The 16,573-nt window shown below is 35.6% G+C and overlaps 1 protein-coding gene across 29 annotated transcripts in view; it reads left to right on the top strand.

Moving 5' to 3' along the window:
- The window catches only part of shep (RNA binding motif single stranded interacting protein alan shepard), a 392,464-nt gene that overhangs the window by 137,518 nt on the left and 238,373 nt on the right, over positions 1-16,573 (top strand). For 27 of the 29 annotated variants that reach the window (XM_074114612.1, XM_074114613.1, XM_074114629.1 and 24 more), the window contains one exon: positions 7,210-7,248. The exons of the other annotated variants lie outside the window; for them this stretch is intronic. In XM_074114612.1, the coding sequence (XP_073970713.1) occupies positions 7,210-7,248 (39 nt within the window). The remainder of the gene's footprint in view (positions 1-7,209; positions 7,249-16,573) is intronic. 29 annotated transcript variants of the gene reach the window in all.

The raw sequence follows: 16,573 nt of genomic DNA, 5'->3' as shown, positions 1-16,573 counted from the left end.
TAGGTTCGATTCCCCGATCTAGAGACCTTGGATTTTCATTTAATGGTTAATAAAAGAAATTCACAGTAAAGTATGTTTGCTAGTCGCCTCCGACCACGACACCTAATTGGTAGTTGGAGGTTAAGCCCCGCCCGTAAAAATAGGCGATTACTTTACTTGTTAAACATTACAAGTTTAATGGTATAGTTTACCTTATTTACTCCAGACATTTGAGTGTATATGAAATTATCCAATTAAATAGCAGTTCCGTGTAATAATATTTTTTTCTTTGATAATTTAGAGTGGATTATTTTATTTTTTTTTTTTTTTAATGATTTAAGGCGCGTCAACATCTAAGGTTATTGGTGCCCGGTGCTTTTTTCAGTGTACTGTCGGCCTCCGGACAGTGTTCTCTCGTTACAGACAACACTGTCCATCACCGGACAGGGAGCTGTAAGAAGCTCCTAGGAAGAGAAAATCTAAGGGTCAGCTGCTGGATTCGAACCCGGGACCTCCTCGTCGGAGTCCAGTATGCTAACCTCATAGCTAATCCCTTCCCTTGGATTATTATTAATACTTACCTTGTTTCGTTTAGGTACAACCTAGACAGTATAAAATTAGCTAAAAAATTGACCATTGAAAGCAACTAAGTTTAACACGGCTGCCATGATTATGTTGTAATAGAAGTTAAATTGAAGAACATTGTTTTTTTTATTTTATGGAAATCACAATTACAAACAGATAATAAACTTTTTTTTTGGTAAGCGACCGTTAAAAAATGAGCTAGTGAGAGAGGGGGAAAAGTAGTGCAGTTATTTGCTGCAGCTATTACAGGAATGCATTAGGCGGAGTGTGATGTATGCAATTAGGGCTGCAATAACAATTAATACCTGGACAGGAGGGACGGCTAATTTGTTGCAATTAGAGGATTACTTCATGTGTGACTAGAGACTTACAGACAAACCAATTCTCGCTTTTTACAATGTATATGTCTACAACATAACTCACTTATGTAAACGTACATCTTTTCGAGTATGTGAATCCATAGTAAAATCTCTTGTATCTACGTAATTGAAGTCTTTTAATTAAACATCAGTAAAGTGCTTTATGAGTGAAACAATTGTCTTCAAAAGTGGAGCCCTTTTTGTACAGATTTTTTTTGTTAGAAACAGTCTGAGATTGTTTTTTACTCTTAACTCTTACACATCATCATCATTAGAAATCGTCGCTCTAGCACATTACTTCTGCGGAGAAGTTTTAGTCGCTTTCAGCGAAAATAATCTTTAATCGAAATGAGTGAAACAGTTGTCTTCAAAAGTGGAGCCCTTTTTGTACAGATTTTTTTTGTTAGAAACAGTCTGAGATTGTTTTTTACTCTTAACTCTTACACATCATCATCATTAGAAATCGTCGCTCTAGCACATTACTTCTGCGGAGAAGTTTTAGTCGCTTTCAGCGAAAATAATCTTTTATCGAAATGATTAAGAAGGCAGTGAAATTATCAATAACTTGACAGATCATGAAGACAGACTAGAAGAACCCGGCGCTTTCCATGACAGAGAATAAAATACTTTACAGCAGATTGGAAAAGCATTTTCTCTAAGTAGATAACAATTCGGAAAGTTAGAAAATTCTAAATAGAGCTTCGATCAGGTATATCTGGTTTATCGCGATGTTTACAAGCAGCTGATCAAACGACCGTTGTCGCGAAAAGTTATCACAATTTATAAAAAAGTAAATCAACTCTAATAACTTCAAAGAGACAAAAGCGATTACTAAACCGTTCATCACCAAGAATATGCCTATTTTTTGGACTAAGACAAGTAATTTTGAATTGTTTACATTTTGAAAATTTCTCCATGTTTAAAATAAGAAATTTTAAAAAAAATTTTAAATGTTTCCATGGTGATTTAATTATTTATTTGGCTTGAAAAATAATTTCCCGCTATTTTGTTAAGTTTTGACACCTATCTATCGGGTTGTCAAGTATGAAATGGAGCAAAAAATGCACATAATTGAATTCGATTTTTTCCAATAGTAAAGTAAAGCCTATTTTTTCAGGCGGGGCTTAACGCCCAGCTACCAATTAGGTGTCGCGGACGGAGGCGACTAGCAAACATACTTTACTGTAAATTTCTCATATTAACCATTAAATAAAATCCAAGGCCTAAGGCCGGGAATCGAACCCAGTACCACAATACATCTTAGCTTCGCAGGTCTCGCCTCTAACCGCTCGGCTACCGTGGCGCCTATTTTTTTTCCAATAAAAACTTATTATTTTTAATCAAAGTATGCACCCATATTATCGATACACTTTTGCAATTTTAGAGGTAACTCATTTATTCCTTTGCTGTAGAAGCCTGGATCATGGGAGTCGATGAACTCTTGAAACGCCATTTTGACAGCCTGTGCGGAATTGAATTTTTTTCCGGATAAAAAGTTGGGTAAATCTTAAGAATAGCTCCCCGGAGGTGTGGCCTAATTCGAAGTGATTCTGATTCGCTGTTACTATAGAACCCGCCATATTCAAATATAAATATAAAACTATTTCTTTATTTTATATTTACACTTAAATCTAGCGGGTTATATGGTAACAGCGAATCAGAATCACTTCGAATTATTTATTTAGGATTGATATTTCTATTTAAACACCCCCTGATTTATTTATTTATTTCTTAATGGGGGGCTTCGCCCCCATACCCCCTTCCTAACCTACCTAATCACCCTCAATTTTTTAATTTGTGTCACAAGATTCATTACAATAATTACACAGAACAACACAAAAGAAACTTACCTTATTCTTTGGAGTCCTTTTCCTGAGGAGGGTATACTTGTCGAACTCCCTCCAGAAAATCGAACAAAATTTTGTAACATTCATTACTCCATCCTCACTCACACTACAATCATGCTTTAATTTAAAAAAAAAAACTGCAAATTTAAAACGCTCATACTCATAAAGTTACAAAAAAAGTCACAAACAGGGCACTCGCGGGAACTATTAATACATTAAACAGGAAGCAGTTACTATGCAGTAAGTGTACTGCGCATGCGCGCGAAACATAAGAGTTACGAAATTCGCACAATCCGAAACAGTTCATTGGCGGGAAGTAGTTTAAAATCTCACCGGTAGGTGCGCTGTACTTCCCACCCCCTAAAAATAAACAGGCCACACCTCCGGGGAGCTATTCTTTAGATTAGCCAAAAGTTGTTTAAATTTTTGAAAGAAATGATAGTCAGTGGGGGGCAAGGTCTGGCGAATACGATGGGTGACGGTGAGTTTTCAACTTCAACTCCTGTAGCTTTGACACGGTCATTCGTGCGGCATGTGGTCGAGCGTTGTCGTGCAGGAGAATTGGAGTCATCCGATTAACTAATCTTGGCTATTTAATCGCAAGATTTCTCATCATTTCGTCTAGTTGATAACAGTAGACATCCGCCATGATCGATCGGCCAGGTTCCATAAAGCTGTGGTGTAGGACACCTGAGCCAGACCACCAAACAGTGGCCATCAGCTTTTCTTCTGGTGGATGTCTCGTTTGGTGGTTTATCTTTGTCCAACCATTGCGATGAACGCTTAGGATTATCGCACATGATCCATTTTTCATCGCACGTAACGATTTGATTGAGAAATGTTACGGCTTTGATGCGAGAAAGAAGAGAAAGACATGCGTCGAGTCTTCGTTCCTTCTGTGCATCAGTCAATTCATGCGGTATCCACTTGTCCAGCTTTTTCACTTTACCGTTTTGTGCCAAATGAGTCAAGATTGTTTGCTTTGATACATTGTACATTAATGATAATACATGTGCACTTTGGCTGGAATTCGCTTCCACAGTGGCTTTCAGGACGTCAAATAAATAACATGAACTTTGCTCCATTTCATACTTGACAACCCAAGTACCTCAGAAAAACAGTTTGGACTGTATATATTTTTTTTTCTAACTACATAATTTTCATTATATATTCACCTTTCATTAAAACTGTCCGGTAGGACAGTTGTATAAGGGTTGATCGTCAAAAACTGCACGAAAAAGCGTAACGCTGAAAAACACCCAACTTTGGCATTTTTTTTCTCTTTTTCTATAAAAGTTATAATTCCCAAATTTTCTTTAAAATATAGTGAAAATCCTCCTTTATAACTGTAATTTTTTTGAAACAACATAGATATAATAGATTTCGAGAAAAAAGTTGCTGAAAATGAGCAAAAACGGCATTTTCAAAAATGGTTGTTGTTCTTCTTCTTGTTGTTGTTGTTGTTACCTTTTTTGTAAACTGCGTAGCGCCTAAACGCGTGAACCGATTTTCATGAATGAGGTGTCATTCGATTCGGAATTTTATGTAGATGTGCCTTTTGGGGGTCTCGACGCTGTACATCGAATGGGAGAGGAGTTAGCCCCCTTTATGTAAGGCCCCCTCCAAAATTATTATTTCTAATTTCTCTGTAAATCTTAGCCCGATTTTGATAAAATTTGGTAGGATGATAGGGTTATGGCTTCCCTACGTAACATTAAAACGACATTCTGCTCTTACACTTGTTAAGAGGAAGTATAGAAATCGTTTCAAATTATCGAGACGTGAACCGATTTTCATGAATGAAGTGTCATTCGAATCGAAATTCTGTTCAGATATAAAAGTTAACATTTTGGTTTAATTCATTCCATATTTGTGTTTCTCACACTTGTGTAAACAATATCCATAGTTTAACTACAATATAACACACAGCTTATATAGTGATCTTTAACAAAAACTTACAGTTTAAAATGTCAAGTATAAGGGTTGATTAAACGCCAAAAGGTACACAAATCAGCAAGCACCCAAAATTTCATTAATTCTTCATTAATATTTAAGTAATTTTACTGCATTAATATTCATTAATATTTTTTAGAATTTATTAGATGTCACAGACCCTTATGCTGGCCATTTTCGTCTACAAAATATTTGTTCAAGTAGCACTGTAGATTGACTGTAATATCTAGTTATTTATAATAATCAAACTATTAATTACAGGTTAAAAAGAAAAACGTTATAAAAAAAAAAAAAAAAATATGAGGCTAAAAAATTAAAACTTTTTTTTATAAAAAAAAATGTAATATGTAATATAAAGTAAATAAGATATGTATATTTTTAGGACAGCTAATTATTCCAGTATTTTACCATAAGTAAAATTAGGGGGACTAAATTAAATTACAATTGAGAAATGAATAATTGTTGTTGAATAATCTACTTGTTATAACTGTGTGTTAATTGTGCTCACGAATATTTCGGTAAGACGAATTCAAGACAGTAGCCTACTCTAACTTTGTCTTTTTCTACTTTAACATGTATGTACATATGTGTGATTTATCATAATTATAACAAAAAAATATAAATGAAGTGACCAGCATAAGGGTCTGTGACATCTAATAAATTCTAAAAAATATTAATGAATATTAATGCAGTAAAATTACTTAAATATTAATGAAGAATTAATGAAATTTTGGGTGCTTGCTGATTTGTGTACCTTTTGGCGTTTAATCAACCCTTATACATTTTAAACTGTAAGTTTTTGTTAAAGAGATTTTTGTACCTTTTGGATAGATTTTCCTTTTTGTCTATTTTACAAAGTTACATATCTGCTTTACAGATTTTTTTAAATTTGGAATAAGCAATTCTATCATTATAACCTGATAAGATGGTAAGTCGGAACCGTAACTACCACTAGAGAGATCTTTTTAAAGAATGATTATCGTTAAGGTCCCCCAAACCATCCTCAGTAACAACTTTTTTTGAAAAAGCGTTTTGAATAACATAGGAAGGTATTTGTGCGTAAATAGCAAAATTAAACTGCGATTTCATTACTTCCTTTTAAGAGGAGTAAGAAAAATAAACTGCGATTGCAGTACTTCTAGGCAAAGAAGCAAAGATTTTTTAATCGAACGACAATTCATTGATTTAAATCGGTTCACTCATTGATAATTTAAACGATTGCAGTACTTTCTCTTAGTAGGTGCAAGAGCATCAGCAATGTAGAGGAGCTTTAACCACTTATTCGAGATGAATTTTATCAAAATCGGACTAAGCGTTATAGAAATATTGGTAATAATAGTTTTAGAAAGGGCCTTATTTGGGTGGGGCAAACTCCCCTCCTTATGAGGCACGGCGTCGAGACTTTTAAAGTGCAAATCTGTACAAAATTTCGATTCGAATGACATTTCATTCATGAAAATCGGTTCACGTGTCGATAATTTGAAACGATTCCTATACTTCCCCTTAACAAGTGTAAGAGCTGATCGCCGCTTTAATGTTACGTAGGGGAGCCCTAACCCTATCATCCTACCAAATTTTATCAAAATCGGGCCAAGATTTACAGAGTAATTAGTAATAATAATTTTGGAGGGGGCCTTACATAAAGGTGGCTAACTCCTCTCCCATTCGATGTACAGGATCGAGACCCCCAAAAGGCACATCTACATAAAATTCCGAATCGAATGACACCTCATTCATGAAAATCGGTTCGCGCGTTTAGGCTGTACGTTGTTTACAATAAAGGTAACAAGAACAACAACAACAACAACAAGAACAAGAACAAGAACATTTTTTGAAAAAGCCGTTTTTGCTCATTTTCGGCAACTTTTTTCTCGAAACCTATTAGATCTGGGTGGTTGCAAAAAAATTACAGCTATAAAGGAGGGTTTGCCCTATATTTTAAAGAAAATTTGGGAATTTTATCTTTAGTAGAAAAAGAGAAAAAAATTGTCAAAGTTGGGTGTTTTTCAACGTTACGCTTTTTCGTGCAGTTTTTGACGATCAAACCTTATACAACTGTCCTACCGGACAGTTTTAATCATATGTCCAATTGGGGAAAAAATATTAAAATATTCGTAATATGTATTAAAATCATAAAAATATTACCAAATGTTTTCTATCAATAAAATTGATTCTGAACTTTTAGAAATCAAGGTGCCCCTGGATTTCTCACTCTGTGCTATGCTATACTATTCACACAATACATGTATGTATTAACAAATTTTTGTGCATAACCCTTTATTTATTCCAACTAAACATCTCCGTTTAATCTACGAGAGCATTAAAATGAAAAATGGTAAACCAGAAAATACCCTAGATTTGTTTTATTTTAAACAAGTTCTTTCTATATCCAGCTAAGATTTATTTCCAACTTGAACACTTCCTTAAAGTTTCTTCAAGTTTCTTTTATCGATTTTATTTAAATTATCAATTTTTATTTGTTTCAGGTGAGTCACAGTTACCAATCGATACCTAAATCGAATATTGTAAGTGATATTTTCTTACTAAAATATTTTTAGTAGTTTAATTTTTTTCTTATTTTTGTAACTTTATTTTTTAAGTAACTTTTAAATATTCCGTCCCTTTTTGTATTCTCATACTGCTTAAAATGATTTGTTCAGAATTATTTTGGGTTTTAAAGTCATTTAAAAAGCTTGCTCCCTTTATCCGAAGGCAGAATCTTCAGTAGAGGTAGACCTTTTGGGTATGTACTGAATGGTGCCTTGGTTTGCTTGTTTACGTGAATATAGAGTTAATGTGTGTCCCCAATTATGCGATATAGTGAAAATGCATGGAGAACTAGGAACCTGTAGGATTGCAAAGCTCAGAGAAATTGCATCTAACCGTAACACCATTGCGGGAAACAATTACTGTTTTACGATGCATTTTTTTGGTTTCTTTTCTTTTACAAAACTATTGAATGTTGGTTAGAGTATGATATGCCTAAAAATGTTCTTAGTTTTTACGGGGAATTTGTGGGATGGAACTTTGAGTCTCGTTACAGACACTACTGTGTCCATCACCAGAACAGTGTGCTGTAAAAGAAGCTCCTAGGAAGGAGAAAATCTAAGGGGCCAGCAGCTGGATTCAAACCCGATACGCTAACCGCATAGCTAATCTCTACTCTTTTTAATTTTATTTCAACCTACTCTGTACATATGCAGACGACACAGCCATATTAACTTCAAGTACACATCCTACATCAGCTTCATACAAGTTACAGACACACATAAAATAGAATCCTGGGCAAAGAAGTGGCGGATTAAAATGAACCCACCGAAATGCCACGTTTACTCTCCGGCGGGGCTCTTGTCCACCTGTCCTCTTCAACAGCAAAATCCTGTTCCTTGTACAGATCTGGGTGCGCTACCTTGGGCTCTCCTAGACAAACGACTCACGTGGAACCCACTAGACTTAAAAGACAAGCAATGAGGAAACGTGCGAAACTGCTTTACAGACTACTTGGACGACGCTCCAAATTACCCATTGAACTCAAGCGCTTAATGTACAGTACTATTCTCAAACCTATGTGGACTTACGGACTAGAGCTGTGGGGTTCAGCCAAACCTACAAACATATGGGCAGTACAGACATTTCAGTCAAAACTCCTGCTGACAGATAGCTGACGCTCCTTTCTACGGTGACTAACTTCATTCTTCACAACGACTTCAACATCCCCTTCGTACACCAACTCGCCAAGGACTAAATATCAAAAATTCCATACTGCTTTCTCTACTTGCTCAAATCCTCCTGTACAGTCTCTCGCCTCTTCTGACTTCCCTAATACTCCTCGCCGACTGAATCGCCAGTGGCCCCGCGACTTCCTTGCAGTGTGAAGAACTAAACGTCATTATTCTCCTATCTCTCCTCACTCCTACTCATATTCTCTTCCTCACACTCTCCTCTCTTCATATAGAGAGTGCTACCGCTGGGTAGCTTCTCTCCTCCTGCTCTTCCCGCACCAGATCATCTTATTCACCTCCTATTTACTTATTGTATATACTTATAAAACAAAAAAAATTAAAGACATATTAATAATCACGCGTTTAGGCGCTACGTTGTTTACAAAAAAGGTAACAACAAGAACAACAACAACAAAAACAAGACCAATTTTTGAAAATGCCGTTTTTGCTCATTTTCAGCAACTTTTTTCTCGAAACCTATTAAATCTGGGTTGTTGCAAAAAAATACAGTTATAAAGAAGGAATTGCCCTATAATTTAAAGAAAATTTGAGAATTTTATCTTTTATAGAAAAAGAGAAAAAAAATTGTCAAATTTGGGTATTTTTCAACGTTACGCTTTTTCATGTACGAGTAGTTTTTGACAATCAACCCTTATACAACTTTCCTAACGGACAGTGGAGCTGTAAGGAGCTCCTAGAAAGAGAAAATCTAAGGGTCAGCAGCTGGATTCGAACTCTCTCGAGTAGCTCCAATCCTCTAGTACAGTCTCTCGCCTCATCTGACATTCTTGACAATCCTCCTCGCCGACTGAATCGCCAGTGGCCCCGCGACTTCCTCGCAGTCTGAAGGACTAAAAACCATATCCTGTAGAGAGTGCTACCGCTGGGCAGTTTCTTTCCTCCTGCCTTTCACACATCCATTTATCCTTCATTCTCCCTACTTACTTATTGTATATTATATTATACAGATTATAAATAACGAAATTAATTAAAATACAAACAGTAATAAGTAAATGGTTAATTATTTTTAATTTGTTGATCTCCACTTCTTTCTAGGTTTACCAAATTTCTTAAATATAAAGAACATTAGAGTTAACACACTATAAATTATTTAAATTCCTTCTAAACAGGTGTTACTAATTACAGATTGCTTTCATATAAAAGTAAATCATTTAAAAAAAAAAAAAAAATCGAAACACCGGAGAAAGGATTTGATCCTGTTAGAGTAGTCCTATTAGAAACCTTGATATGTCATTTCATGTTTATTAGAAATTAATAAAGTTATTTGTGTCAGTTTTATTGACCGATATATTCTACATATTAGAGAAGCGATAATTACTACTTTCCATAGCAGTTATTTTATTTTTTTCCTTTACTTCTTTGTCCACACTACTTCTATATATAATAACATTTAATTACCTACATTTTCTATAATTGAGCCGATTAGACATTATTAATGTGTGATTATTGTTCCAGCTGAATACACATCCTTAGCTCTTCATTTCTACGAGGGTCGTTTGAAAAGTCCGGGCAAAAATAAAAACTACTTAATTTTTTTGGGTAAACCTTTTTTATTTTTCAACATAGTCTCCTTTTAGGCTTATACACTTCGTCCAACGCTGCTCTAGTTTGTTGATCCCTTCCGAATAATAGGATTTGTCTAAGTCTAAAAATAGCCATTCGTTTCTGCAATCACCTCCTCGTTTGAATAAAATCTTTTTCCCGCCAGCCATTTCTTCATATTGGGGAACAAATAGTAGTCCGAGGGAGCCAAGTCTGGAGAATAGGGGGTATGTGAAACGAGTTGGAACCTTATTTCCATTAATTTTGCGACCACAACTGCTAAGGTGTGAGCTGGTGCGTTGTCGTGATGGAAAAGGACTTTTTTGCGGGCCAATCGTGGACATTTTTCTTGCAGCACGGTTTTCAAACGGTCCAATAACGATGAATAATATGCACCTGTAATAGTTTTACCCTTTTCCAGATAGTCGATGAGGATTATTCCTTGCGAATCCCAAAAGACAGTCGCCATAATCTTTCCGGCCGAAGGAACGGTCTTCGCCCTTTTTTTGGCGCAGATTCCCCCTTGGTAACCCATTGTTTAGATTCAGGAGATTAGTGATGTATCCATGTTTCATCCACAGTGACGAAACGACGCTTAAAGTCCTGCGGATTCTTCTGGAACAGCTGCAAACCGTCCTTGCAACACTTCACACGATTTCGTTTTTGGTCTTGCGTGAGCAATCGCGGCACCCATCTTGCGGATAGCTTTGTCATGTCCAAATGTTGATGCAAAATATTATGTACCCGTTCATTCGAGTTGCCCACAGCACTAGCAATCACACGCACCTTCACTCTTCTGTCATCCATCACCATATCATGGATTTTATCAATGATTTCTGGAGTAGTAACCTCAACAGGGCGTCCAGAACGTTCAGCGTCACTTGTGCCCATATGGCCACTCCGAAAATTTTGAAACCACTTATAAACTGTTCTAATCGAAGGTGCAGAGTCACCATAATGTTTATCAAGCTTCTCTATAGTCTCCTGAGGCGTTTTGCCTTTCATAAAGTAGTGTTTAATCAACACACGAAATTCTTTTTCGTCCATTTTTTGAAAATCACTCGACTTCCTCGATTCAAACGAATGCCAAACCCAAAGAAATAGACCGATGTGGCTGAAACTTGGTGTGTGTTCTTCCTGATTTTTCTTGATTTAGAGATGCTACTAACTAAACATAACCTCCATACCTCGGCCAGTGGTGCTATCTCTCTGACTTTGCACGCACTTTTCAAACGACCCTCGTAGTTTTGGTTAACAGTTATTGATTTCTGTCTTTCTTTTGGTTACTCACCAAAACGCTCTCACCAATAAGTTTTAGTTATTTCATTTTCTTGGTTCCATTTTTAATTATTATTATTTCTTATAATGTGCCTCCTAAATTTATCATCCCTTCCTTGATATATGTATTCTGAAAAGAAAACTTTTGTAATCTTGTTTTCGGTCAGCTGATTATTTTTTTTACTTATTCATTTATTTTTCTTTTTAATTTTACATCGAAAAATATTAGATCAGTCTCAGCGTTTCCATCCAAATCGACCTCCTGAACTCGTAAAGTTACCGTTACTTTTACTGAAATCGTTTAATAAAATGCTCATTTTTTGGGGGGTAATTGTAAATTTAGTGAAGAAGAGATCAATTTTTTTTGAATTGCTAATATGATGAGCCATAGTAAAATATTATTTTTCTGAAAATATTAATACAGGGTGTTCAGCATAAGACTTCGGGAGGTGATTCTGGGCATCATTTGCAACAAAAAAATCCGTATAAACTATGGCTCAATTCGGCTCCGTTTTAAAGATATTTTTAATTTTATGTTTTTTTTAAGGTGTTCAATTTTCTTGAGCTAATTCATTAGCTTTTCACAACCTGTTAATTCCAAAAGTTTATTGTGTAGTTCAAGAAAATCTGTGTTTTATTAACATTATGTAGTTTATTTTTTTAATTAACTAAAGAACAGCACACAGTTCTGAACTCGTTAAACGAAAATCCTTTCTTTCGAAATTGGTACCTAACACTCATTTAACCTCATATACCATTATTTTATTTTATTTTTTATAATGTAATAATGTAAATTTAATATTTTTGAATATTGTTCATAAATAAATTAATTATTAAACTACACGTTTGCAAAAAATCGTACTGGATTTGATGATTCTAATCAGTTATATTCTTATGGTAGGTGAATTCCTTTCATAATGCCGACGCTGTTTTGGGGCCTACTTTTTTGCAATTAATCACAGATTTCTGCATCAAATTTTAGAAAAAAAACCCTATGCATCGTATACGTTTCGAATGGTGATTGTACGTAGATGTTTCTCATGAATGGTGCACCTTTATTTTACATACATAATATTTTTGAGAAAAATGAAGTCTAAAGTTTTTGGAAAAAAAATTAGAAACTTGCTATTTCTTATGTTTGGGCCTCAAAGTCAAATACTTGATATTATTATTTTGGAATATAAATTAGCTTATTTAAAAGGAAATTTAACCTTCTTTCTAATGAGCTTATTGAAATCGCTGTAGCTTTAATAGTTTGAGAAATATAGGCACTGTTTGCTAAAAAGTAGTAACACCTTGAAAAAACATAAAATTAAAAATATCTATAAAACGGAGCCGAATCGAGCCATAGTTTATATGGAATTTTTTGTTACAAATGATGCCTAGAATCGCCTCCCGAAGTAACGGTAGTCTTATGCTGACTGAACACCCTGTATAAAATTTTTGAGTAGTCTCTTTTCTTGGTCGTAAAATAAAGGCAATAGGTTAATCCTTGAATTGGGAAGAGAATTAGTAGCTCTTTGTTTAGATGTACTGGATTCCAGCTTGCAGATCCATGGCTCGAATCCATCCAAGGTGCTTTCCGGTTGATGAACAATATTGTCTGTAACGAGAGAACGTTGTCCAGAGGCTAGACAGTGCACAGGAAATAACTTTAAATGTTGTCGCATCTTAAATTATAATTCAATTTGTACCAAAACTCTGATTCTATTCGTTGTAAAGATTATGCATGTATTGTATCTCTGACAAGTTTTGGAATTGCAACCATCTTTAGATATAGTTTAATCTATTTGTTGTAGAGATTTCGTCTTCAATTTTTTGTTTCCGCCTTGCACTACTCTTAATGACTGTTTTGCATCCTGATAGATGTTAAACTTTTTCGGATTTCGTGTCCTCAAAGATGGGAATTTCTGGTGAATCTTCATTTCGTATTACCTAGTCGCAATACTTCCTTTTTCTCGAGTGGTGTTACTTCATTAGATTTGTGCAGTCAATCGAATCTAATCGAACTTCGCTTATTATCGAGGTCAGATGGAATATTGATTTTGAAAGTGACAACAAGCGTTGATCAAACAGGTGTAAAAACCAATAAAGTTAAGCGGAAATAGAATATTATCGTATTAAGCAAAGAAGTTTAAGTTGTAAGTTTGAATGAATATTGAAAGACCGAGGAATGATGGAGGTAATATATTGGAAACTAGAGATGTATTGGTAACTTAGGAAACCCCGTCATGACCGTGAGAACTGCCGCCTTCGCTGCCGCCTCTTGTGGGTGGACCGCCCATTCTGTCTGCCCACCATCGCACCGTACTCGTTATGTCGTACTTTCTGCAAAACCCAACATTCTTGTGCAGCTGTGGTATGTATGTGTAAACCCCATGATGATATCCACTTACCACATCATCTTCTTTTTGCACCAACTTTATAAGTATATATATATATATTTTGCTCGCACTGACCACCTACGTTGAATCTATTCGCCGCCATATTTTTATTTTTGTATTCGTCACTTAGTAAAATTTATTTTTCAGTTATTATAAAATAATTAAGAGTGGCCATGGATGAATCTAGTTAATTTAATCTAACTATCCTTATTATCCATTTATCTTTGGTTTTATCCATTAGATTATTATCCATTTTAACTTGGCTCTAGGTATGTTCAAAAAATATTGGATCTTTTTTTTTAAATTTTACAGATTTTTGGTAGTGCTCCTCTTCAAAATTAGGATACTCTCCTACATTTTCCCCAGTGGCGTTTCCACTTCTCATTTTTGTTTTCCAAAAGCAGTCCTGGATAGTTTTATTTGAGATGTTTATTTAGAATCGGATTTTGTTGTTTTTTTTTAAATGGCTGCAATAGTTTCGAATCAGTTTCTTTTTAGCACTAATTTTAAATTTCGGAAATAATAAATATTCTCTTTAAAGGACGTTAAGTGGGAGTTCACAATACGGAAGTATCTTTTGAAAATTGAAAATATTTACTGGGTAAGCTTAAGCTTACCTCTTCTACCTTAAAACTGGTTTTTAGATTTAGCACGTTCCCCTGGAAAATGTTTCGAAGATAAGTAGATGGAGTTAAAAGGAATCGTATTTTTACTAAAATCTCAATAAAATATAAAAAATAATCAATTGTGTGGCTCTCACCCGGTACGCTACATTTTTCTCCCAAAATTGTCGCATCTTTTGTCATCAAGTTTCAACTATCTGTGATATTCCATCATTCAACTCCTGCAGACAGACTAGTCCAAGTCTTAAGATACTTTTTGTCATTATCATTTGTATTTTTTACTAAAAGTAATAAAATATTACTACAGTACAACCTCGTTTAACCGGCCCTCGGATTAACCGGGATCATGTCGAGTCATCATAAGAACACCTGGATCGGCGCCAAAACAAAAAGTTAATTTGCGGTGGCGACAGGAAAATTTTTTTGTCTTCCGAGCGTAACATAATTGTAGGCGTGGCAACAACTCTTTTATACCTGATTTTCTTGAAGGGTCATTAAGTATGTATGTAAGTAAAAACCCAAAATATGGTGCAATTAGTACTGAATTTCTTGGGATTTACCACGGAAAGACATTTTGGAATGGTTGGATTGTGATAGAGTTGCTCCACAGTTTGCATGCAACTTAGTCCTGAAAGAAATCGTCCAGAACATCCGAGAAAAGACGAACCGGAAGAAGGAAAGGAAATCGACTGTTGAAGAGAATGATCACCCAGGAATATCTCTGGATGCTGCCATCGAATTCAGTTGCTGAATTGATTGAATTTTTTCACGATAAGAACATTCCAACCAGTGACCAAAGTTGGGCTTTTCAAATTGTGTACACTCATCAGAGAGTGGTCGTTTGATAGAAAAAAAAAGCAAACACTTGGAAAGTATTTTCCAAAAAAAAGTTGAACGGCAAAAAAATGAAAAATTTTTAAAAAATAAAAAAATTATTGCCGTCTAAGACTGGAGTTGATCTCTGGGACGATACAGTAATGTATTACCATGTAATACTGTGTATTCGGTTTAACCGGGATTTCAGTTTCAACCGGATTGGCTATAGCCGGAGGTCAGCCCGGTTAATTGAGCTTGTACTGTACTTCTATTATTATTATTCCATTTTTAAGTTGTGGTGAATGATTGTGTTATACTGATGAATACCCTAATTGAATATTTATTCATAATGTTTCAATTTAATATTTACAGATTTTGTAAATAATTTACAACAAAAATTTCTCAATGATTACACAATTTTTTTTTTCTGGGTAATTACGAGGGTCGTTTGAAAAGTCCGTGCAAAGTCAGAGAGATAGCACCACTGGCGCGTATCGAGGTTATGTTTAGTTAGTAGCATCTCTTGGAAGAACACACACCAAGTTTCAGCCAGATCGGTCTATTTCTTTGTGTTTGGCATTCGTTTGAATCGAGGAAGTCGAGTGATTTTCAAAAAATGGACGAAAAAGAATTTCGTGTGTTGATTAAACACTACTTTATGGAAGGCAAAACGCCTGAGGAGACTAAAGAGAAGCTTGATAAACATTATGGTGACTCTGCACCTTCGATTAGAACAGTTTATAAGTGGTTTCAAAATTTTCGGAGTGGCCATATGGGCACAAGTGACGCTGAACGTTCTGGACGCCCTGTTGAGGTTACTACTCCAGAAATCATTGATAAAATCCATGATATGGTGATGGATGACAGAAGAGTGAAGGTGCGTGAGATTGCTAGTGCTGTGGGCATCTCAAATGAACGGGTACATAATATTTTGCATCAACATTTGGACATGACAAAGCTATCCGCAAGATGGGTGCCGCGATTGCTCACGCTTGACCAAAAACGAAATCGTGTAAGGACGGTTTGCAGCTGTTCCAGAAGAATCCGCAGGACTTTAAGCGTCGTTTCGTCACTGTGGATGAAACATGGATACATCACTACACTCCTGAGACCAAAGAACAATCTAAACAATGGGTTACCAAGAGGGAATCTGCGCCAAAAAAGGCGAAGACCGTTCCTTCGGCCGGAAAGTTTATGGCGACTGTCTTTTGGGATTCGCAAGGAATAATCCTCATCGACTATCTGGAAAAGGGTAAAACTATTACAGGTGCATATTATTCATCGTTATTGGACCGTTTGAAAACCGTGCTGCAAGAAAAATGTCCACGATTGGCCCGCAAAAAAGTCCTTTTCCATCACGACAACGCACCAGCTCACACCTCAGCAGTTGTGGTCGCAAAATTAATGGAAATAGGGTTCCAACTCGTTTCACATCCCCCCTATTCTCCAGACTTGGCTCCCTCG

The sequence above is a fragment of the Rhodnius prolixus genome, unplaced genomic scaffold, assembly GCF_049639745.1.
Source record: "Rhodnius prolixus isolate KJV_2025 unplaced genomic scaffold, Rpr scaffold_7, whole genome shotgun sequence".
NCBI classification, from domain to species: Eukaryota; Metazoa; Arthropoda; class Insecta; order Hemiptera; family Reduviidae; genus Rhodnius; species Rhodnius prolixus.
The sequence above is the reverse complement of the archived record's forward strand: the minus strand, read 5'-3'. Positions and strand labels throughout refer to the sequence as shown.